We start from the raw sequence: 24645 nt of genomic DNA on the forward strand, positions 1-24645 counted from the left end.
TATATATATATATATATATATATATATATACACACACACACACACACACACACACACACATAAATATGACACAGTGGTTGCTCCCCTTTGTCTTTCCCAGCTTTGAAGACAGCCCTCTTGTGTCAGTGCTGGAAGGTGAACCTGTTGGGTGTCCATCTCACATGCTGTAAGTGAAGCTCAGAAGCCTCCCAGAAGGGAGGCCATGGCTTAGCTACTCTGCTAGGTGTGTGGGGAAGCCTGACATTTTGGCCCTGTGCTTACTCTCAATTCTCGGCACTTTTTATTGGAGCACACAGCCTCTGCCAGAGCTCCCAAAGGCTTGGCTATTAGAAAAGATACTTTAATAAAGAATTTACTCCATCGCTCAAGAGTAACTCCCACATAACAACCAGGACTTGATTGACTCCCTGACCTCACCCATCCAGTGAGAATGTGCCTGCTCTCTAACCTGTTTTGCCTTCCACAGTTATTAAGGAATGGATAAAAAAACAGGTGGGAAGATATATAGCCACAAGAGCATATTTACTTGGTTGAATTTTTTATATAGTGACATTAGAAAAATTAAAAATAGTTTGATAGAAGATTGGCTACATGATAAATACATTCAACATAATGTAAAGTTGCCATTAAAACTGACATGTAGAAAGCTGTATAATATCATGGAAGATGAGTCTAAACATATTGTCAAATGAAAGAAACGGGTTTCAAAACAAATGTTTAATGTTTACATGGTAGAAAGAGAGAAGTTCCTCTTGATTATTTCTACTTTTGAGATATTCTGTGATTAATATATAGCATTTTAAAAGTTATTTTAAAAGCCTGTTATGATATCATTTGAGAACTAATACAACTGCAAAATGACAGAAGGAACATTTTCAAAATTTATATGTAAAAAATGTTTTAAAAATTTCTCTCCTGGGAGTTTCAGAATGTTAGCTTTTCTTTTCTTTTTAATGGAGAAAGAGGAGGAGGGGGAGAGAGGGGAGAAAGAACCAAAATGTTTGGTTTTCAAATAGCTCCATCAGAGCAGTGGATAAAGAGACTCTGAACAGAAGGGGCCCCAGAACCATGGCATCCTCTATGGAAGGGTGCAGGCAACTGGGGGTGTGCAGGGGCCTTCTCTGCCTTGCTTCTCGCTCTAGTCTGACAGTCTCCAAGCAGGTGAGGACAGACCACTATGTTTCTTCCACCAGAATATGTGTATATTCGTAGGTCAGAAAGTGAGGCCAAGGTCTGTAAACACTTTCTCTCACCAGAGTAGTCTATCAAGCAGGAATTCAAGAAAATAGAAATACATTCTTGTATTTTCTCCTCTGAAGTCTCTGGAAGAAGTTTGTGGCTCTTCCCTTATTTCAAAGTGCCTATTTTCTGAGGTGGGTGGATTGAGAAAAGACCAAATGGAGGAGAAAGATGATGAAAGGCTGAGAAAACACTTCAGCTGAAAACTGTTTACCCTTTTCTGGGCTAGAGAGGTGGGGACAATCAAGGGGGTTGTGCCACACTCTGTTCTGCAGTCCAAACTGGACTCCTAGCTTGCTGGGAGGCACTGAAGGCTTAGTTCCAGCTTTTTGATTTTTTTCAAGCATGCTCACACTCCCATGAGATCAGCCTCAGAATCAGCTGCAGCCAGCCCCACTTTCTTTGAGGAGCTGAGTTTATTTTTTACCTGCTTTTCGTAAGTGGAGGAAAACGGTGCTACCAGTTACATACAGAAGTTCTTAGAATGAAGTGACTTTATGTGTCATATAAAAAAGTGGAGCAGTTTAGTGTAGCTGTAAGCAACAGATGCTGCAGATAAAGGGATTTCATTTTTATACCAGCAGGCTGAAGACTGGAGAGGTGGGAATTCTTTCTTTCAAACCCTCCTACCCCACTCACCTAATTGAATTGGAGTTCTCCTTCATTTGGGGTTGTGTATGTACTGTGTTCTTATGCCACAATTATTTTTTAAGCTCCTTCATTCACAGGACAGATAAGCAGTCAGAATGCCTTCATCTCTACGGCACACTTTGCACTACTTAATAACCTGGTGATGTGTTTACATTCACATTCCCACCCCTGTGGTGAAGGCTTCCAGGTTGGCCACCCAGGCTCCCAATGAAGACAGATGGGAACACTTTTCCCTTGTCTATGAGCTTCTCAGTGGGAATCAGGATTGTGTTAGTATTTGTCTATTTTGCAGGCTCCTACTTAGAGCCCTGGCAGGACAATTGATACTCCTCTTCCCACTGAACCTGAGCTGCTGCCTCAAAGAAGTCTTTGTGAGAAGAGGTGTGTATTAAGGAACAAGGACAAGCAAACCACTGGAACCTCAGATTCAGCGACCCCTTCTCTACACAGGTGGTCCTACTTCCTTGCTGCTCCTGGCAGAGTCCTCATTCTAAAATCAATCACAACAAAGAACCAAAACAACAGTAGAAACAGAAGCTCAACAAAACCTGGGAACCAGAGTAAAGTGATAATGACCCCAGTCCTACATCATCTGCTGTTCTCCTACCAATGGTTCCTTTAAGAACATCACCTCTCATCCAGTTGTCCGAAGGGCTGCCAAACATCAGCACAATTTTCAAAATAAAGCTTGCAAGGTAGGAAATCATCTGTTCATTAACCTCTGCTAACATCTCAGAGCCACTGTAGCAGTGCTTTTGTGTGTGTGATAAAAGGCATGTGACAAATTTGACCATCTTACCCCTTTGCAAGCATGTGGTACAGCGGTGTTCTGTGCAGCAGATCTCTATGACTTTTTCATCTTGCAAAATGGAAACGCTAATCCATTGAACAACTCCTCTTTCTCCTCACCCCCACCTCCTTGCAACCACATTATACTTTCTAAGAGTGTGATGACCTTAGATGCCTCATGGAAGTGAAATCATGCAAGATTTGTCTTTTTGTAATTAGCTCTTTTCATTTGACACAGTGTCCTCAAGCTTCCACAAGGCTGTAGTGCAGGACAGGATTTCCTTATGGCTAGATAATGTTTGGTGTTTGTGCCACATTTTCTTAATCTGTTTATCCACTAATGGACATTGAGGTTGCTTCCTTTGGCTACTGTGAATAAAGCTTCAGCAAATGCAGGTATGCAGCTATGGCCTTTGAGATCCTATTTTCAAGTATTTTGGATATATGCCCAGAAGTAGGATTCCAATATTGCATGGTAACTCTATTTAAAATGTTTTGAGGACCCTTGATACTGTTTTTATAGGGCACCCTTTTACAATTGTTATAGGAGTTACTTGTTACTTTTTTTGTTTTGCTTTGATGGTGGTCATCTACATTGTGGTTTTAATTATTTTCCTAATGATTAGTGTTGCTGAACATCTTTTCTTATGCTTCTTAGCCATCTGTGTCTTTGTATCTTTGAACAATCACAGCACAAGGGGGTTTTCTAGCTAGAACTTTTAGTTGCCCTGGGGCTTTGGATGCAGAAACACTAGTACATTGTTTCACTGTATTTGACCACTGAGAGGCAATCAACTTTTCACTTCCATGCTGAATAAGCAGCGAGTTTCTTTTCTTTTTTCTTTTTTTTGGCCTGTTTTCACTTTGAAAACAGGCTAAAGGTATCGATCATTTAATAAGCTATTGATGGCTACAATTGGAAAAGTCAACTGGACACATGGATTTTCCTTACTTGTATAATTGTTCTCCCTCCTGGCATTTTATATGAGAAAAGAACATTTTGAGTATCAAAAGAGATATTAATAATTCTTGCCATTTGCTTTCTCTATGCAAGTGAGAAACATAGTATATGACAAACCCAGATCAAGTTCGGAAGGTATTATGTTAACCTGAGAAGATTTTTCACCAGAAAAACCTAGTGTAGGAGGCTGAGAGTAAGATGCTTGGTGATTGGTTCCCCACAGACACGCCAAGTTGAACAGCTATTCATGTACCAAATGACCTCCACAAGAGCTAAGGAAATCCGGTGAGAGACCAGAGTGCCTGCTTTTAGCATAACAAAACAAAAATACACACTGAAGAAGGCAGAAAGGTGAGAGTTGCCTATATCACCCTAACCCCAACCAGCTCAATGTGGAGAGAGGTGTCCCCTGCTTGGCAGCGGGGGAGAATTAAGTTCAGGCCTTAGACTTGAAACCTAGTATCAGGCCAGCCACAGTGAAATCCAGTGCTGGGCCATGTCCCACGACTGCAAGGCCAATACTCAAGGGCTCAGCCTCTGGAACTACACTAGACAGGCAACTGACTGCCTCCAGTACCCCTCCCACCTCAAGTGCAGAGCAGACTCAACCTGCTGGGGAGCAGGGCATGAAAGCTAGCAGAGGATGTTGCCTTAGAGCCCAGTGCTGGGTGTAGTGAAACCCAGCACCCAGCAGAAACTGAAGGCTCTGCACAGTGCCAGGGGGAAGCCATGGGGCACCAGTCTGTTGGACTTCCATTCCAGCCAGCATCACCTGTGGCTGGCTGCAGCAGTCTTGAGTCATGAGTCTGTTTCAGCACTAAGCAACCTATACCAACCCTGATCCTATTCCAGTTCTGGGCTGGTCTTGGTGGGGTAAAGATTTGATGGCTTGATGGCATTGGTGGCCATAGACTTGACACAGTCTGGGATGGTCATTCATGGTGACTCTGCCTAGAGCTGAGCAGGGTCTCGCAGTGTCTGACTGGTACCTGTGGATGAGGAATCTAGGCCTACCCAAGTCCCAGGCTTAAAGGGACAGACTACTCTTCTACGTATTGTCCTGGTTCTTTCTAAAAAGGACATGAATAGTGTATTTGTGACAAATTAGGTCTTGAATTTCCCTCTAATTCTGAAATAGTGACAACAAACCAATAGCTGACTGGAGTCAAATCTGGACCTGGGTATCATCCAGTGATGAAATAGAGTAAATGACTATGGACTAGACAGCCTGATTAGAATTTCTGGAAAGATAGCTTAGGAACAAAGCCAGATCAGAAAGACTGGAATAAATACAGAATCCTTCAAAACACAAATGATGTCACATGCCAATAAACATCAAGGGATTTCACAAAACCATAATCTAATAAGGTGCCAGAACAAGTAGTAGTAAGAATGGAAAAAAGAAAAATCAGATAATTTGAGATTACTCAATGAGCTTGCAGAAAATACAGACAAACATTTTAATGATGTAACAGAGAAAATTAAAGGGATGGAAGCAATTAAAAAATCAAATTCTTGAGCTGAAAAGAATACTTAGCAAAATTAAAAATGTGATAGATCAGTGGCAGGACAGATCAAACAGAAAAAAGAATTAGTGCACTTAAAGACCAGCAATTTGAAAATATCCAAAGGGGAAATAAGAATAAAAGTGTATAGAAACTTAGGTATAGCATTCTAAGAGAAAATTCAGGTTACTAGGGTTCAAGTGGGGCTTGAAAATGCCAAATGGGTAGAAAGCTTATTCAAAGAAATCAAACCTAAAGGAGGATACAAATTATCTGGATATAGGAAAGTCTAAGATCACTAAATTGAACTCAACAAGTATACCCCAAGGCATCTTAAAATCAAGCTTTCAAAGGTCAAAGAAAAAGACTATCAAGACAAGGAAAAAAAGAATAACACAGGATTGTCCCAATTCACCTGACAGCTTACTTCTCAGCAGAAACCTTACAGGCCAGGGGAGAATAATATGATATTTTCATATTACTGTAGGAAAAAAACTGTCAACTGAGAATATTGTCCCCAACAAGGTTATCCTTCAGAAATGAAGAAGAGATAAAGACCTGGCCAGACAAACAAAAGCCAAGGGAATCTATCACCACCAGATCTGTTTTTCAAACTGAAAGAAAATGACATTGATGACTAAGGAGAAGACATGAGAAGGTGTAAAACTGGAAGAACCAGCCAGAGCAACCAGGCAAGAGGAGAAATAGAGTGCATCCTGCTTGGAAAAGAAGTCAAATTATTACTGTTTGCAGATGACACGATATTATATAGAAAATCCCCCAAGGTGCCAACAAAAACCTTTAGAAGTAATAAATTCAGCAAAGTGGCAGGATACAAAATCAATATAAAGCAAATTATCTAAAAAAGAACTCAAGAAGGCAATCACATTTACAAGGACTACAAAAAAATATATACTTAAAATAAATTTAACAAAAAAGGTGAAAGATCTCTACAATGAAAATCATAAAACATTGATGAAAGAAATTAGAAGAGGACCCCAAAAAAGTGGAAAGATATCCTGTGTTCATGGATTAGAAGAATCAATATTGTTGAAATGTCCATCCTAACCAAAGTGATCTACAGATTCAATGCAATCTCTATCAAAATACCATGACATTCCTCACAGAACTAGAAAAAAATAATTCTAAAATTTGTAGGAACCACAAAAAAAACCTCAAATAGTCAAAACCATCTTGAGCAAAAAGAACCAAGAGAGAGAGGTATTAGAATTACTAACTTAAAAACATACTACAAAGCTGTAGTAAAAGCAGCAGAGTATTCTTATAAAGACAGACACACAGACAAATAGAACAACAGAGAGCCTAGAAGTAAGCCACACATCTACAGCCAACTGATTTTCAACAAAGGTGCTCTGAAAAAGGACAGTCTTTTAATAAACAGTGCTGGGAAAATTAGATATTTACATGTAGAAGAATGAAACTCAATGCCTATCTCTTACCTGTTACAAACATAAACTAATAATGAATTTAAATATAAGACCTCAGACTATAAAACTACTATAAGAAAACAGAGAAATGCTTCAGGACATTGGGATGGGCAAGGATGTTTTGGGACAACACTTTAAAACACAGGAAATTAAAAACAGATAATTGAGATTACATTGAACTCAAAAGCTTCTGCACAGCATAGGATAACAGTCAACAGAGTGAAGAATGGGAGAAAATATTTGCAAACAAAACATGTGACAAGGGGCTTATATCCAAAATATATAAGGAACTCTAAGAATAAAGCAAAACAACAATGTAAAACAAAACAAAAACACCCCCCCCCAACTCACAAATGACCTGATTAAAAAATGGGCAACAGATCTAAATAGACATTTGTCAAGAGAAGACATACAAATGGGCAATGATATACGAAAACAGGCTCAACATCCTCATCATCAGGGGAATGCAAATCAAAACCATAGTGAGGTGTCACCTTACCCCAGTAAAAATGGATATTATCAAAAAGCCTAAAGATAACAAGGGCTAGAGCGGATGTAGTGAACGAGAACCCTTGCACACCCTTGGTGGGGATGCAAATTAGTACAGCCCTAATGGAAAACAGTATAGAGGTTCCTCAAAAAAAAATTAAAAATAGAACTACCATATGATTCAGCACTCCCACTACTGGATGCGCATCCAAAGAAATGAAATCAGAATTTCAGAGACATCTGCACTCCTATGTTCACTCCAGCACTATTCATAGTAGCCAAGAATCAGGAACAACCTAAAGGCCTTTCACGTGATGAGTGATGAAGTAAAGGTGATACATATGAAATCCTGTCACTTGTGCCAAGATGGATGAAACTGGAGGTCATTATGTTATGTGAAATAAGCCAGGCACAGAAAGAGTATCACGTGACCTCACTCACATGAAACCTAAAAACTATTGGTCTTATAGAAGCTGAGAGTAGAATGGTGGTTACTAAAGGCTGGGGGTGGGGCAAAGAATGGGGCAAGATGGATAAATGAATACAGTTAGATAAGGGCAGGAAGTTCTGGTGTGCAACTGAACCATAGGTTAACTATAGATACTAATAACATACTGTACTGTACTTCTGGCAAAATGCTAGAAAGATTTTCAAAGTTTTCATGATAAAATGATAAATGAGATATATATAACCATATATGAACATTATATAATATACATATTAAAATATTACATAATATCCCATTAATATGTACACTTTTTATGTTTTGATATATCACTTAAAATGCATTAAAATCAATTTTCAGGAATGAGTAGAAAAATTTAGTGTATGAAAGCAACTCCAAGTGGTCCTAGTAAAATGATTGGGTCTACACATTAAATTTGAGGCCTGACAGCAAGTACCTTCTAAATCACTGCTGACCTGTCCCAGGTATTAGGGAGGTGACACAGAACATGGAATAGGCAACTAGGTAACTCCTGTTCTTACTCTCCTTTTCCAGCCCCCCTCTCTCCTGGGGACCCCATTCACCTTTTGTTTCACCTGCTGCTTACACAGGAGACTGATGCAGTTGCTTGTAGTGAACTATATTTGAATGTCCATAGACATCTGAAAATACCATGTTTTCTCATATTCCTAAATTAGATCACTCATAGTACTCTCAATTTTAGCATTTGAAAAGAACTAAGACATCATATAGTTGAGAAAAATTGATACCCAAAGAAGCTAGTAGTTCTTAAAGAAATCTACCTTATTTAAAAGCATCACTTTTGAATTTTCCTTCTTCCTCCCTCCCAACTGCCAATGGTTCTGCTGCTTTCTGAAATATTCAGGACCCAACCTGGGGACATTTTTTGGAATTCTTTTATTTCCTTTATATCACCAGTCACTAAATCTTACTTTTTCCAGACTCTTGCTATTGCAAATTCTCCCGAATATCACTCTATTGTTTCTAGTGCCTCAATATCCCATTCCTGTATTTCCTGAGTTATTGTGATATTCGTCTGATCTACCATTGTCCCATGGTTCTCAACTGTGTCTGCTCATTATATTGACCTGGGTTACATTAGCAATAAGAGATGCATTCCTCTGCCTGCAGCCCCCTACTCCTAAATTCTAATTTAATTGGTGTGGGAAGGAAGCTTTATGGGTCTATTTCAAATTTTGTAAGGTGATTCTAATGGGTAGCTATGATTGAAAACCCTTTCCAAAAGTGTTTCCCGTCACCCCTAAGGTTCTCCTTGGCCATTGTGGTATGATGTGTGAGAATCTTCCTTGACCCCTTATTTCCCAGATACTGGCCTCTTCTAAGCATTCCAAGTTTTGCATTTCTCTTCCCCTTGCTTTTCTGTAGGAATCCTATGGTCATATCATTTGCTACTTGGTTCAAAATAATTTCTCACAACGTTCTATAGTCATTTTGAATCGCAGAGCCCTTTGCCCTTCTCTCTAACAATCCCAACCCCAGTGGTTTCTCAAGGGTATCTCAAGACCACTTTCCTCCATGTAGCTCTGACTACTATAGTCATGATTTCCTCCTCTAATCTCAAAATCACTTATCATTCTGATTGGTATTGTTTTGTTTCAAGGTTTTTTTTTTTTTTTTGTTGTTGTTGTTGGTTTTTTTTTTTTTTTTTGACTCTTTGGTGAGAGGGAGAGCTCCCTGAGGGGCGGGTTCAGGGGGGAAGAACACTGTCACATTTTATTCCTGCAAGTCCCACAACAACAAACCATGTCCTGACAAGAGGTGCATTTGGTTGAACTTGTTATAGACCCAGAAGGGTAGAAAGAATCTTGGAAAGTTTTTGTGGTGGCCCCTTCCCCATAGCAGGAAGGCAGACACAGAATTCTGCTCAGACAGACCTAACATTAGCTCTTTCTTGCAAGTCCCTATTGCTCCAAGTCTCCAGGAAACTGAGCTACACACAGCATTTCTGTAGCCCAGAAGTAGCCCTGGCACATTGCACTACATTCTGAGCTGCCAACATAGGTCGCAAACTACAATTTGAGAGAAATGCTTCACAGAAACAATATAACTTAGATGATCCTGAAACAGTTACCTGGAACATTCAATTAGCCAGTTTTCCTTCACTTAACTTTTAACACAAAGAGATACTTTACAAGAAATAAGTGGATAGACAGGAAGATATCTGTTAAGAAATAAAGCTGAGAGGCAAGATGGCCACATAGAGGCAACTGCTTCTCCACAAAGAATCAAAGCAACAGGTGTGTAGGAACACTGAGGTGAGCGACTGTGGGAGAACACTGGAATTCTACACTAGACAAACAGAAGACTTGTGAAATACAGAGACCTGGGACACCATTAGAACAAGAGAAACAAAATGTCCATCTCTAGCCACCCGGGCTCCACCACAGGGAGGGAGAGGGGAATTCTCCTCTCTGCAGGGGAAAGGTTAAAGATAGTCTCAGCAAAGTGGATCAGTACAGATACTGGCAATCCTAGCTGTTGGGAATGTTTGCTTTCCTTACAGGCTTACAGCCTACGTAGACAAGAGTCCTGAAATCTGCACTATTGTGTCTGGCTTTGTCAAAGGAATCCACTTCATCTCCTAGCAAATCCCAGTGTTGTGGCCCAGAGCCATTATAAAGAGGGGACCTACTGTCTGAATTTAGACTGCTTTAGCGGTCAGAAGCCCCCAGGTATTCCTCTCTCCAGGACCCCAGGCATAATCCCCTGCTTTGGCTTGACAGGTGGCTGCCTCCTGAGCCTCAGTGGTGTGACTGACATAAACCATAAAGAATGCTACATACTACAGGATGGGAGTGGAGGGTGCGCTCCCTCTAGAACTGGGGGTTCAGGAAGCCTGCCTTCTGAGACTGGGGGTGTGGCCAGTTGTGTGTGGTTTCCCATGGTGCCAGGACTGAGAGTGGTTACCTGTTCTCAATCCTTCTCCCAGCACTGTGTTTGGGAGAGATGCCCACAGGGTGTACTGGAGCAGACATGAACATCATTACTACAGCCCTGGCTGTAGCCCACCTGAGGCACATAGCCTAAGAAGGTCTGGGAGAAACTTTGTCTAGTGATGTCTATGTTCCATTTCCCTCCTGTCAATACCTCAGTCAAGAGTAATTTTACCCAGCTGTAGATGCAACCCATTCCTGTGGTCACTACAACTGAAGAATGGGGGTGGGGGAAAAGTCCCTGCCCACAGGCATGCATACCTGGGTGTGGGGGGTGAGGGCTGAGGTCCTGCTTCTGGGTGGACATGCCCATGGTACCAGCAAGGGAATTAACAATTATTCCTGCATCTGCATATAGGTGGGGTTCCCTGCACTGGTGGTCCCCATACCTTTTCTGATCATGCACTGCTGATGAGAGTGGGTATGAGGGCCACAAAGTGGGGTGCTATGATTCCTGCCCTTGTCTTTCCCCATGAAGCACCCATATCTGGACCTGGATCTGTGTCTAATTAGATGACAAATGCTTTGGAGTCCTTACCATTGCTGGAGCAGCCAATACCAAGAGCCATTCAAGTAACAGCCAATGTTAGTGCCTGAGGAAACTCCTATAACCTGATAGGAACCACCATTCCCATAGTGGAGGTAACACACAGGCTGCATATTCCACCCTCTGCTACCTACACCACACTGCTACAGTGTCTCCACTCTTGCATGATCTGCAGAGACAGTGGTCTCTCTCCCACTCTGACTTATACTATCATGCCCAGCTGGGAATAAACTCAACATTCTTTTTATCAAGACATGAAGCTTTTTCTAAAATAGACCATATATAAGTCCATAAAACAAGTCTTAACAAAAAAAATTGAAATCATATCCTGTATCTTCTCTGATCACATGGGAATGCAACTAGAAATAAACAGAAAAGCTACATTAATTACACAAACAGATGGAGACTGATCAACACACTTTTGAACAAAGAGTGGATCATAGAGGAAGTCAGAAAGAAGTTTAGAAATTCCTTAAAACAAGTGAAAATGGGAACAAAACATACCAAAACCTATGGGATACAGCAAAGCAGCATTAAGAGCAAAGTTTATAGCATACATTTAAAAACTAGATTTAAAATAAATAACCTAATGATGCCTCTCAAGGTCTTGGAAAAACAATAAAGAACAATATCCAAAATTAGTAAAAGTAAGGAAATAATAAAGATTAGAGCAGAAATAAATAAAATAGACCCAGATAAATAAGATTGGAGATGAAGAAGGAAACATTACAATGTATATTGTAGAAACTCAAAGGATTGTTAGGGATTATTTTGAAAATAATACTAACAAACTAGAAAATCTAGAAGAAATTATCAAACTTCTTGACACATATGACCTACAAAATTAGACCAAGAGGATGTAAAAGACCTGATTAAACCAAGAACAAGAAATGTCATTGAATCAGTAACAAAAAAACCACCTAACAAAGAAAAGCCCAGGCTTCACTGCTGAATTTTAAAGAACTAACACCAATTCATTTCATCTCAAATTTTTCCATAGACTTGAAAGAGAGGCAACCCTTCCAAACTCATTTTATTAGACCAGCATTACCCTATTATCAAAACTTGATAAGGGCACAACAGAAAAGGAAGCTGTAGGCCAGTATCCCTGATGAATACAGATGCAAAAATACTTAACAAAACATTTGCAAATCAAATTCAGCAGCACATCAAAAAGATCAGACACCATGATCCAATTGGTTTTATTTCAGGAATATAAGAACAGTTCAACATAAACAAATCAATAAACATAATACATCTCACAAAAATAATGAACAACACATGATTATCTCAATAGATGCAGAACAGACATTTGGTAAAATTCAGCATCCCTTCATGTTAAAAGCTCTAAACCAAGCTAAAAGGATCATACCTCAAACCCATAGTCAGCATTGTACTGAATGGGGAAATACTGAAAACATTTCCTCTAAGATCGGAGACAAGAAAAAGGTGTCCACTCACACTATTCTAATTCAATATGGTATAAGAAATTTTAACTGGAGCAATTAGGTAAGGAAAAAAAGCATACAAGTAGGAAAGGAGGAAATCAAATTATCCCTGCTTACATATGATATGATTCTATATATGGAAAAACTTAAAGTCTCCATTTGAAAACTTTCAGAACTGATAAATGAATTCAGGACAATATCAGGACACAAAATCAATGGACAAAAATCAGTAACTTTTCTACACACTAATAATGAATTTGCTGAGAAAGAAATCATCAAAACAGTTCCATCCATGATAGTCCCCAAATATATAAAATATCTAAAAATAATCTCAACTAAGTATGTGAAAGACCTCTACAAAAAAAAAAATTACCAAACACTGAAGAAGGAATTGAGAAGACACTAAAAGATGGAAAGACCTCCCATGTTCATGGATTGAAATAATTAATATTGTTAAAATGTTCGTCTTACTGAAAGTGATCTCTAGATTCAATGTAATCCTCAGCAAAATATCAGTGACATTCTTCACAGAACTAGAAAAAACAATCTTAAATTTGTAAGCATGCACCAAAGACCTTGCATAGTCAAAGCAATCTTAAGCAAAAAGAGCAAAGGCAGGGGCATCAGAATACTGATTTCAAGATATACTATAGAGCCACAGTGACAAAAACAGCATAGTATTGGCATAAAAAAACATACAGACCAGTGGAATAGAATAGAGAATCCAGAAATAAACCCACATATCTGTAGTCAACTGATTGCCAACAAAGATGCCAAAATATACATTGGAAAAAAGACAGCCTCTTTAACAAATGGTGCTGGGAAAGCTGGATATCCACATGCAGAAGTCCAGGATATCCACATGGGATTACATCAAACAAGAGCTTCTGCACAGTAAAGGGAACAATTGGTAGAGTGAGGAGACAACCACAAAACAGGAGAAAATCTTATCCTACTATTGCTCTAGCAGAGAGTTAGTACATAAAGTATTCAAAAAACTTAACAAAAATTACAAGTATTCCAATCAAAAAATAGGCAAGTGATCTGAATAGACACTTCTCAAAAGAAATACAAATGGCCGGTAAATACATGAGAAGATACTATAGATAGATTACTATCATTAGCCATCAGGGAAATGCAATTCAAAGCTGAAATTTCATCTGACCCCAATTGCAATACCTATTATCAAAAGAAAACAAAAGCCAAACCAGATGCTGGTGAGAATGTGGAGAAAAAGGAACCCTTATACAACGTTGTCGGGAATTTAAATTAGTTCAGCTATAGAAAACAACGTAGAGGTTCCTCAAAAATTTAAAGATAGAACTGCCATCTGATTAGTTATCCTATCCATGGGCATATACTGTATATGAAGTCAGCATAAAAATGATATATTTGAATACACATTTTTTTGCATCACTATTCACAATAGCTAAGATATGAGATTAGCCTATGTACTTGTCAACAATGAATGGATGCATGGCTAAAGAAAGTGTGGTATATATACACATTGGATTATTATTCAGGCCTAAAGAATAAAATCCTGACACTTGCAGGAAATTGGATGGACCTGGAGGATATCATGTTAAATGAAATAAGCCAGAAACAGACAAGTATCACTTGTTATCTCTCATATGTGGGAACCGGAAAAGAAAAAACAATGGTATCTGAAAATAGAAGAAGAATTTACTAGGGACTGGGAAGGATGCTAGGAGGAGGGGAACAAGGGTAAATGAAGGGTAGATGGACATGATCAGTGTATCATGCATGCACATATAAATATATCACAGTGAATCCCATTAATCTGTTCAATTAATGTATCAATAATCATAACAAAAATATTTTTTTATGGTGCTGGGGATCGAACCCAGGCTTTGTGCATGTGAGGCAAGCACTCTACCAACTGAGCTATAGCCCAGCTAAAAATAAAATAAATTTGAAAATGAAAAAAAAAACATGCTTCTGGATTAGGTTGAGGTTGAGAGGGTCAGTAGAAACTGGGACCATTAATCTTGTGTCTTCTTCAACTATCTTAACAAAAACCTATATTGAGGGACTGGGGTTGTAGCTCAGTGGTAGATTGCTTGCCTAGCATGTGTGATGTGTGAAGCACTGGGTTTGATCCTCAGTACCACATACAAATAATTAAGTAAAATAAAGGTATTGTGTCCATCTAAAACTAAAAAAAAAAAATTAAAACCTATATTGAAATTTCCATCAGAATGATTACTTTGTGATGCTGCAAGATGTTTATTCATTCACTTCTTTATTCACTCTGGTTTTTCTGAACCTGCAAAGCCTTGTATTAAAAGGCTGGGCTGGGGTTTGTGACTCAGTGGTAGAGCACTTGCCTAGCATGTGTGAGGCATTGGGTTCAATTCTCAGCATCATATTAAATAAATGAATAAAAATAAAAGTCCATCGATAGCTAAAACAATATTTAAAAAAACAAACAAACCTAGGCTAATAACAAACCTTGCCCTCCAGGAGTTTGAATTCCTTCAGAAAAAGGAAATATGCAAATATTGATAAGGATGTTGTAAAACAGAAAGTGAGAGAACAGGAGAGATCTTTGAAGGGTGATAAGATTTCAGATGCCCATGGACTTGGGGAAATAAAGATTCATGGAGAGGCAGCCTTTGACAGTCATAAAGGAGGAAAAACTTTGGGGAAGGGTTTTCCAAGCCAAGAGATCAGCATATGCCCAGCCATGAAAGTCAGAATGTAGAATAATGAAAGTTGTTCAGTGTAGTTGAAGCCCAGATATCTGAAAGGACATTGTGGGAGATAAGGAACTGAAAAGTAGAATGGGGCCAAATCAGGGATGGCTTTGGGGACTTAATTAAGTCTTGTTTTGTTTTTGTTTCTTGTGGAAATGTTTTTAAAAAAAAAAATTTAAAATTGTAAATGGATATAATATCTTTTTATGCATTTATTTTTTTTAATGTGGTGCTGAGGATCAAACCCAGTATCTCACACATGTGAGGCAAGTGCTCTACCACTGAGCTACAGCCCCAGCCTGTGGAAATGTTTCTTTAGTGGGCAATCTTCTAGTGCAATTGTTGTGGGCTCAATAAGCCGAGAAGACTGACCACTCTTGTAGGGAAAACAGGTAGAAAGTTGTTCCAGGAGAGTGAATCTGAACTGGGATAGAATGACCAGAGGAATGGAAGAGAGGGTTGATGTGAAAGGAAAGTAGTGTTCAAACTTGGGAACTCATTGTATATATCTGAGTGGGGAAGTCAGTTAAAGTGGTTTTGAGATAGGCAACTATGAGGGCTGATGGTACCTTGGTAGGTAGTTGTAGGAGGAAAGGTCATGGATACAATTTTGAATACACAAATGGGGGTTATCTGGGTAAAGATGTCCAGCAGGCACTTGGAAGTCTTGGGATGGAGTTGGAGAATGGAGGAAGAGATAACATCACAAATATCAGAGTAATGGTCACAGTGGTGACAGGTGGAATGATGAGAGCAGGAGAATCCATGAACCAGAGGATGGGAAGGGGTGATATCACTTGGAAGAGAGTTGGAGGCCCTACAGGAGCAACTGGAGAGGAAGAGGATGCAGCTGATGCAGTCACCAATAGTGATGGTGGTCACAGGGAGTCCAAAGGGGCTGGAGAACAGAATTAGTTATTGGATTTTGTTACATAGTGAGACTGGTGGTCTTTAAGGGGACACTTTCACATTTTTTTTTCATTCTTGATGAAATTCAGATTTTAAAATGCAATATATCATTGGAAAAGAGAAAATTAAACACAGCATGCTTATGTTCAGAATATGTTGAAACTTTAAGCACATAGGACGTGATTTCAGATTAGAGTTTTTCTGTTTCTTTTCTTTTTTGTACTGGGGACTGCACTCAGGGGCGCTTCACCACTGAGTCACATCCCTAGTCCTTTTTATTTGTGTTTTTAAATTTTGAGAAAGGATCTCACTAAATTGCCTAGGTTTTCTTCGAACTTACAATCCTTCTTGTCATACCAAATCACTGGGATCACAGGTGTGTGCCACTACACCCAGCAAAGACTTTTTATTTTTCTACCTGGGATCTGGGAATTTAACCCAGGATTCACTTAACCACTGAGCCACATCCCCAGCCTATTTTATATTTTATTTTGAGACAGGGTCTCACTAGGTTGCTGAGCCTTGTTTTGAACTTGTGATTCTCCTGTCTCAGCCTCCTAGGTTACTGAGATTATAGGCATGTGCCACTGTGTCTGGCAGACTTTTTAAAATAGATAATGAGCACCCTGTTTTTCTTAAACATTCTCCACACAGAGAGTTACTTTAGGATAGAAATGGTGTCTTATTCATCTTTGTACTGTGCCCACCCCAGTTCTCTGAAAAAACAAGCCAGAAAACCCAGGGCCTGGCTTCCCATGACAGGAGCTCAGTAGGAGCCCTAGTTATCTGAGGTGGGTATCCACGCTGGGGTGGATTCCCTCAGTGGCTCAGAACATGAGGCATGTTGTGGGAAAGGTCTATGGTGACGTCCATGGAGTGGCAGGTAAAGCTAAGGCCATTTCCCACTCACAGTCCTAGCCATCATTTCTTGAGGACTACATACCTGGCACTGGGCAAAACAGGCAGGAAAGCTTTGGTTCTATTCCCAGCCTCCCCAGTCTAACCCTCTCCCCAGTCATCTCAGGGTGGAACAACCACATTTTATTAAGTAAGTGGGCAATTCTCCTTGCAGCCTCCCTGAAGCCCTCTCTCTGCCTTCCATACATTCTCCTTCTCTTCCTACCTCTCAGACTGCTGAAGCTGATTAAAAACCTGAATAAACTCTCTAGCTTCAGTTGCTTTTCATTGACTCATTTAAAAATCGCTGGTTTTGGAGGTCACATAGCTAAGCAATGTATTATTAGCCTTTCACCAACTTTATCTGTAGATAACTCCTCTGATGTGTGGGTTGTGATGATAATGGCTCTGTAGGTTACTTTTCAGGGACTTGAAGGGCACTTTTATTGAAACCACTGACTCTTCACTTGGGCCTCCACAAGTGTCTGATTGGTGACCTTTTGACATCAAAAGCTGAAAACCCACCCTCAGATCATGCCAATTCCACCATTTTCTGAATATGCCTCCCATGAAGAGCCATAAAGATTGATTACATGTGTATATAGACTACTTCACCCAAATCACCTTTCCCATGCCTTAAATCACCCTGCTTAATTATCACATAAATATGCCCAAAGCTTACCCTTGGGAGGGGGATTTGAGACTTGAGCCTCCTGCCTTCCTTGAAAATAAACTTTCTTTCTTTGTTGCAAAATGCATTATCTCAGTTATCAGCATACTGTGTGGTGGAAAAAAAAATGGGTACTGTTTGGGAACACAGCCCTCTCCTGATCTTTGCCATCTTCTCCTACTTGCCATTTAAATGTAACTGTCACTGGGCTCTCTGTACACTGTGTGACCTCTCTGGAGGAGCTCATCCCCACTCATAGATCCAGCTGTCCTTTCTGGAATCCCCAGATGCTCTAGCTCCACCTCCTGAGAGCTACACTCAAGTGCCCTGTTTCTGGGCTGCCTCACATAAGTGTCCTTGAGACACCCGAAAGTCCAAGACACTAGTCCAAAACTAACCTCATTACTTTTCTGACTCTCTCTCTCCTTCACTTTTGTTACTTACAAGTTCAGTACTTCCATCAGTGAAATGTCTGAAATAGTCCCCAAATCCAACCCCCTGGGCTGTTTCCACTCTCACTTCCTTAATTCTGGCCTACACATCATTTGCCTCAACTTTTGCTGTAACATTTTAACTATATTTTCCTTATAAAACTATCTTAAATATTACTGAGGTAGATTTCTAAATATAGATACTTGTACTTTCTCATTTAAAACATTTTCTGATGACATTTGATTATATAAGCTTTGAATTCCTTTGCTTATTGAAGGAAGACTTTTACCCCCACTGTTGTGGCTGGGGATTGAACCCAGAGCCTTGTGCATGCTCGACACATGCTCTACCACTGAGCAGTACCCAGCCTCAGAAGGATTTTCAAGTAGAGCTTCTTTCCTTTTATCTGCTCCTCTTTCTCATTTAGCTTATGCTGCAGCTGTTTTGAACACGTTCCCCTGACTTTGTGTTAGCTGTTTCCTCTGCTTGGAAACTGCCTTATGTCTTGTTCAGCCAGGTGAAATCAGACTTGTCACTCAAGGTCCATACTACCCTCTTGGGTAGAACGTTCTTTAACTCTGCTAAGCAGATTTAGTATACCACCTACTTTGGGTTCTTATCACCTTTTGCCAACACTATTAATATTTGTTCCAATGCCTGATTTTCTTCCTGTCACCCCTACCAGCTTTTGGGTGTACATGGCAGAGTCTTGCCTGTTAATCTTTATATCCCTAGTACTGAGAACATGCCTGGGGACACAGGAGGCACTTGATAGATTTGTAGAACTGGACTGAAACCACAAAGAGTCATTTTCTTTCTTTCTCTCTCTTTCTCTCTCTCTCTCTCTCTCTCTCTCTCTCTCTCTCTCTCTCTCTCTCTCTTTTAAAGTTAGAGACTCCAGGGAGCTGATTCTGGCCTATTCATCCCCATTGGATTACAGACAAAGTCAATCATACAGAAAAACAGTCTTTTTTGTTGTGTTTTTAGAAGCAGAAAAAAATACCCCTTTACATTATGGTCACTAGACTAGATTTTCCCAATAATTATTCCATGGCTTTATACTTTTTCTAACACATTGCAACTTTTTCCTTTAGGCCCTAACTTAGGTTTACCTCAATCAATAAGCTATCCTTGAGAGACACTTTAGAGAACTGATACAATTAAAACTTGTTTTTGTAGACATTTTCAAGGAATGATTGTGACAGGGTATGTGCGTGTATAGATAATTATATCAGCATAAAACTATTCGATAAGGAAATGTTTAGCAGTAGACCAATTAAATAATTCCCTGAGTGAATAATATTGTCTTTCATGTTAAATTTAAATCAATTCTGAATGGTAATGATAATTAGCAAGATCATTAACAATTGCAAAATATGTTTCAGAAAAAATTTAGAGAGCTAGCTTAAAAGAATTTGGTGGAGAGATGCTTAGCGGTGGTGGTGACAGTGTAAGTGGGGGATAATCAAATCAGAATTGAGAAATGTGTTAGTTTGATTCATACTTACATGGCTAACTGTGGAGACTGAGCATGAGTTTCAGTTTCTGTTCAAAAGCCAAACTGACATTTAAGAATATCATTCCAGGTAAAGTATGGCAGTAGCCACATGCCACTGTAGGACTGGGCAGTGGAAAGTGGGCTCCTTTGCTAATGTATTTGGGGTAAAAAGTTGCTTGAATCATAGTTGCAAGGCTACCGTCAAACTTCTGTTCTAATATATGTGGGATATTTCTTCTTACCTTAAGATTTTTTTAACCTCATATTAAAATGAAATATCTCCAATACCTGGAAATATCTACTTTGAAATAATGGGGAATACTGTTTGGATATACAACTTTGAAAACATAGTCACAAATGGACTCTTTTTAGAACAAAAATATTTTCCCCTTAAACTTGGCACATCACTGAGTATGGAGGAAGGAAGATGAGATGACCAGTGCTGACTGGATTACTGACACAAAGCAGGCTGGGAAGTACCCATGAGGCCACCTGGAGCTCAGTATTCCTAGGGATGCTGACTGTGGCTCTTTCTGTCTGGGGCAAAAAGGGTGATTTAGGTTGGAGCTGTCTATACTTGAGCTGAGAGGAACTAAACTGAGGTATCTGCATTGAAGCCCAGGGGACATTTTTTGAACCATGTGGAAAAGAGAGTTTAGCTCCCATTGTTCTCTCCCCATGCCTTCCATCCTGCTGGGTCCAGGCTGGGCTGGTCCCTCTAGAATTCAGTGCATCTCAAATTCTCATGATCTCACAAATCCCATCCTTATCTCTCATAAGGTCTCTGTTATAAATATCTTCCAGAACTCTAGCAGTAATTAGACAAGCTACTATGAGAGAGAAAGCATCATACACCAGTTAAAAACATATGCAAAACCAAGGCTCATTAGAAGAAAGATAATATTCATGCAGATTTTACAAACCGTGTCTTTAGGGTGGCCCAATAAGTAGAAATATGGGGACCCATGCTTGTCACTTTTCATGCACATGGAGAGACTGGAAGGTACCATTCCTAAAGGAAGGGGAGGAACAGCCTAGGACCAATCATTAGAATTAACAGAACCAGTGACAAAGATATATTATTACTGTTAGAATCAAGATTGCTTAGTATGTTTAGAGCAGTTGAATAAAAATTATCTAGGTAGTAAGAATAAAGACTTTAAGTAAAGCTAATCCTATCAAGCATGCAGCAAGTGAAATTAGTGAAAGACTGAGCTACATGTGTATTTCTAAAGTAGAATTTTCTTAAAACACGGAGGGCATCCTGAGGTGCTTTTAGGGAGGCACAACTATTAATAAAATTTGAAATGGTAATGCCAGAATTCTTATAAGAATTTCTTGTAACAATGAGATGTTTTAGCATTATCAGCTGTCATTTGAGAATCAGTAATCATTTCTAAATTTTAAAAAATTCTAAAATAATGACATGGTATCTCTATGTTTACATTCATGATTTGTCTAATAATCTCATAAATTCTTATAGTTCCCTTTACCTCTAACATTCTGCTTACTTATATTCAAAGTTCACAGTTGACTTGCTGGGTGTAATTGCTTTCCAGGAAAAAAAAAATAAAGCTAAAGAGAATTGCAGCCATGTCTTGCCTGTTCCACTCTGCTGTACTCACCTGATCTGAGCTGTGCTTTGAAATCAACCTCTTAGCATCGCTGGAGCTAACTAAAACCTCTTGGACTACGTCTGGCTTAGTTGATGGACAACTGTTCTTTACCTATACAAAGACAGACACTAAAGATTCTGGAATATCTAGGTCAACAATCTCTAAGAGACAAGACCCCTAGTATAGGCAATAACTGGCTCTGCTACACCTGCTACCGTGTCTCAGTGCCACACATGTGAGGTCAGGGAGCATGTGCTCATTGTGAAGAGCACTTGATCCAGCAGCTCAGACATGTGGAGGCCTGATTCCCTCCTTGCCAGTGTACACAAATGAAACTCCCCGCCCCCCCCCCCTTAGACTCGACTTGTTCCACATGTGTCCTGTATATATGGCTTTAAGGTGCAGAATGCACTAGGACTCCTCACTGATTTTGAATGGTTCCCCAGGGGTCTTTTTCCTCTGATGGTGCTGGTGCATGTTTGAGTTAAGGAAGAACACAGTGGGAGACCTAATGCCTCTGGTTAAAAGGGAGGAGAACTCCCTGTGGCAAGGGAGTGAATGCTTCACAATGAATGTCACACGTGGAAATTAAATTTTAGGATTTATTAATTGAGTTTACCATTTAGCCCTGCCAAGATGCAAGTAATTTTGTGAGAAAATGATCAAGCTGTTTAGTGTCACACAGAGAAGTCTCTCATTTGGTTTTAAACATGGCATTTACTGGGCTTGAAAGATAGAGTGCTGGGAAACCTTATACCCAGAAGGTCAAATAAAAGGGCTCAGAACATAGTGGAAAGAAATAGTTGTGAAGGCAGGAGTAGAAACTCTAGTAAATGTGAGAATCAGAGGGCTGCATACTGCACACGGTCTATTCAGGGCTCACGCTATGAGTTATGTGTTTAGCCCTAAAACACAGCATCCTCATGAAGCCAGGGTCACCCTGAAAAGACCAGAGACCTTTATAAAGAAGTGTAAAGGTAAGCTATTCTGTAAGCAAATGTATTAGCCATATTATAGCTAATAACTGTTTAGTCGTGACTGTGTGTTTTTTGTTCTATTAAAATGTTTTTGCGCCCAAATACCACCTTGAAGAATATGTGATTCACAAAGTTTAGAGATTTTGTTGCAAATAGACCACAGAATTTAAGCCTAGAGTAAGGTGTTGTATGAATTTATTTTTGGTCCTGAGGGAATTCATTTAAAAAGAATTATTGGGAAGTCCTTATCAGAACAGGACACTGGGGATTGAATGAGAGTTGGAAGCTGTTTGTGAAAAACAAAAATCTAGTCAGTGGCAAAAATATGGATTTAGTACAAAAATCAGTGGTTTCCACAGGTTAAAAGGAACGAAGGGATGAATATACAGAACACTGAGAATTTTTAAAAGAGCAGGTAAAATATTATGACGGTAGATACATGTATACACATCTGTTCACATTCATAGAATGTATTGCACTGAGAGTGAGCCCTAGTGTAAACTATGAACCTTGGGTGATAATGGTATGTTAATGTAGGGTCGGCATACATAACAACTGTACTACTGTCACAGGGCATGGTGACCATGGGGGATGATGTGCATGTGTGGGGCCAGGAAATATATGGGAAATACCTGTACCTTTTGTATTCAAATTTGCTGTGAACTAAAACTAATATAGAGAAATAATCTTTAATAAAGAGAGTTGGCTTAGGGACTATTTTTTGCATTAGAAATTGAGGCTCTAGAGGGGTTTAGGGTACTTTAATTTAGAAGCTGTGGCCGGTGTGTTGCATGACTTGGGAGAACTAGGGTAGGGCAGTAGGCACAGGCACCTCTGAAATGATGCTCCGGAGACTTGATGTTCGCTGGTATGACAACTGGCTGAACCCATCCCCAAATTGGTCCTAAGGTATGGGACTTTGCTTTGAACACCTGGACACCAGGGTATTGTTGACAAGCTCCTTCACAAGGATTAAAACCTTTTCTGTAATGTCTTCATTTCAAGACAAGTAAAAATCAGACAGTAGGAAAAGCAGCTCTGGTGTGTAGCAATAACTTCGTAATGGGTCTAGCTGAGGGGTTAGAAGCTCATCTTGAATCAACACTCGCATGCTGTGAAGCACAGGGTCAGACTGTCCTCAACGAGGAGAGTGGAAACCACGCTCAGATTGTGGAAAAGGCAGGAGATGGAAGATGGGATAACAGTGGGAGGAAAATTCAGTCTTCTTTCTTTGTCTAAGTTGCTATGGCTGAAAGTCATAGAAATGCAGAGTGCTTCCCTAGGTAGGCAAAGGAGGAGGTAAGGTCCTCTTTTACAATAGAGTGAGAAGAGACAGATCCAGCAACCTATAGGGCATGGAGTCCTATAAATTTGCTGGGATAGCATTTAAAAAATAGAGAGTCCTGGGCCCAACTGGACTCCATCAGAATCTCCTGTGGGTATGTGGAGTATGAGAGGAGGTATGGGTATTTGTATATTTAAAAGTTGGAATTATTGCTCTAAAGCTTATTGGGGGTGGGGTGGGGACAAAGACTGAGAGGAGGAGGAGGGAGTGAGGATAAAAGGGAGAGAGAGATGCTTCTGACTCTTCTCAAAGAAGTGTCTCTGTCCCCATTTTTAGCCTCATAGGGTTTTCTGAATCTTCATATTTAATATTGTTACCTGACCTCTGCTACTCACCTCTCACTTCCCCACCACTTGAAAAACATTTTCTTGAATTTGTGATTTCTCTGAGGTTCATCTGATATTATCAGTGATATCATTGCCATTTATCAGTGTTTCTGCTAAAAAAGCTGTCTTTCCTCCTGGACTTTTGTGGAAAGTACCCTTTTATGGACAGTTTCATTTTTGTTAGGGCAAGGAAGAGAATGTTTCAATTAGACCCTAAAAATAAGATGTTCAGCCTGGGTTACTGGAGGAGCAGGAATTTAGGTTTTCCAAGATACACTTGGATACTCTTCTCAATGGGATTTGGGAAAGATATCTCTTGGTCCATTCATCTCCTTTCACAACTTTGATTGAATCTTAAAAGTGAAATGGATTCTCCTTGGGAGAAGTTTTGGTCACTATATGGTCAAATACATTTTATTAGGGTCTTAAATGCCTAACAAGCAAGGATTTGCAAGGGTCGGTGGTGTGTCACTTAATATATACTTAAGGAGAAAAAAAATGCACTTTGGAAAACATGTAAGAATATGTAACAAGGAGGAATATCATTATAGTCTGTGAGTTGCAATAAAACAATGTGAAGAAATTGGATTTCACCCAAAGAACACATAAAATAGTACCTGAGGTTTGGGCTGAGCACTGAGGAAAAGAATTTCAAAGTTATGTGTTCTTTAAGGAAGCCCCTGCCTCAGGCTCCATGGAACAGGAGAGCGTACTGTGAGTTTTTTTATAGGTAGAGAATTCCTCGGGTGGTCTAAATGCTG

The 24645-nt window shown here is 39.6% G+C and overlaps 1 protein-coding gene across 5 annotated transcripts in view; it reads right to left on the bottom strand.

The window, feature by feature from the left end:
* Magi2 (membrane associated guanylate kinase, WW and PDZ domain containing 2) overlaps positions 1-24645 on the bottom strand; it is a 1275072-nt gene that overhangs the window by 30360 nt on the left and 1220067 nt on the right. For 2 of the 5 annotated variants that reach the window (XM_048786217.1, XM_048786216.1), the window contains one exon: positions 20544-20632. The exons of 2 other annotated variants lie outside the window; for them this stretch is intronic. In XM_048786217.1, coding sequence (XP_048642174.1) covers positions 20544-20632 — 89 coding nt within the window. Of the gene's footprint in view, positions 1-20543; positions 20655-24645 lie in introns of all 5 variants that reach the window. One more of the 5 variants, XM_048786218.1, reaches the window with a different exon arrangement.

Source organism: Marmota marmota, unplaced genomic scaffold (assembly GCF_001458135.2).
Source record: "Marmota marmota marmota unplaced genomic scaffold, marMar, whole genome shotgun sequence".
In the NCBI taxonomy this organism is placed as follows: Eukaryota; Metazoa; Chordata; class Mammalia; order Rodentia; family Sciuridae; genus Marmota; species Marmota marmota.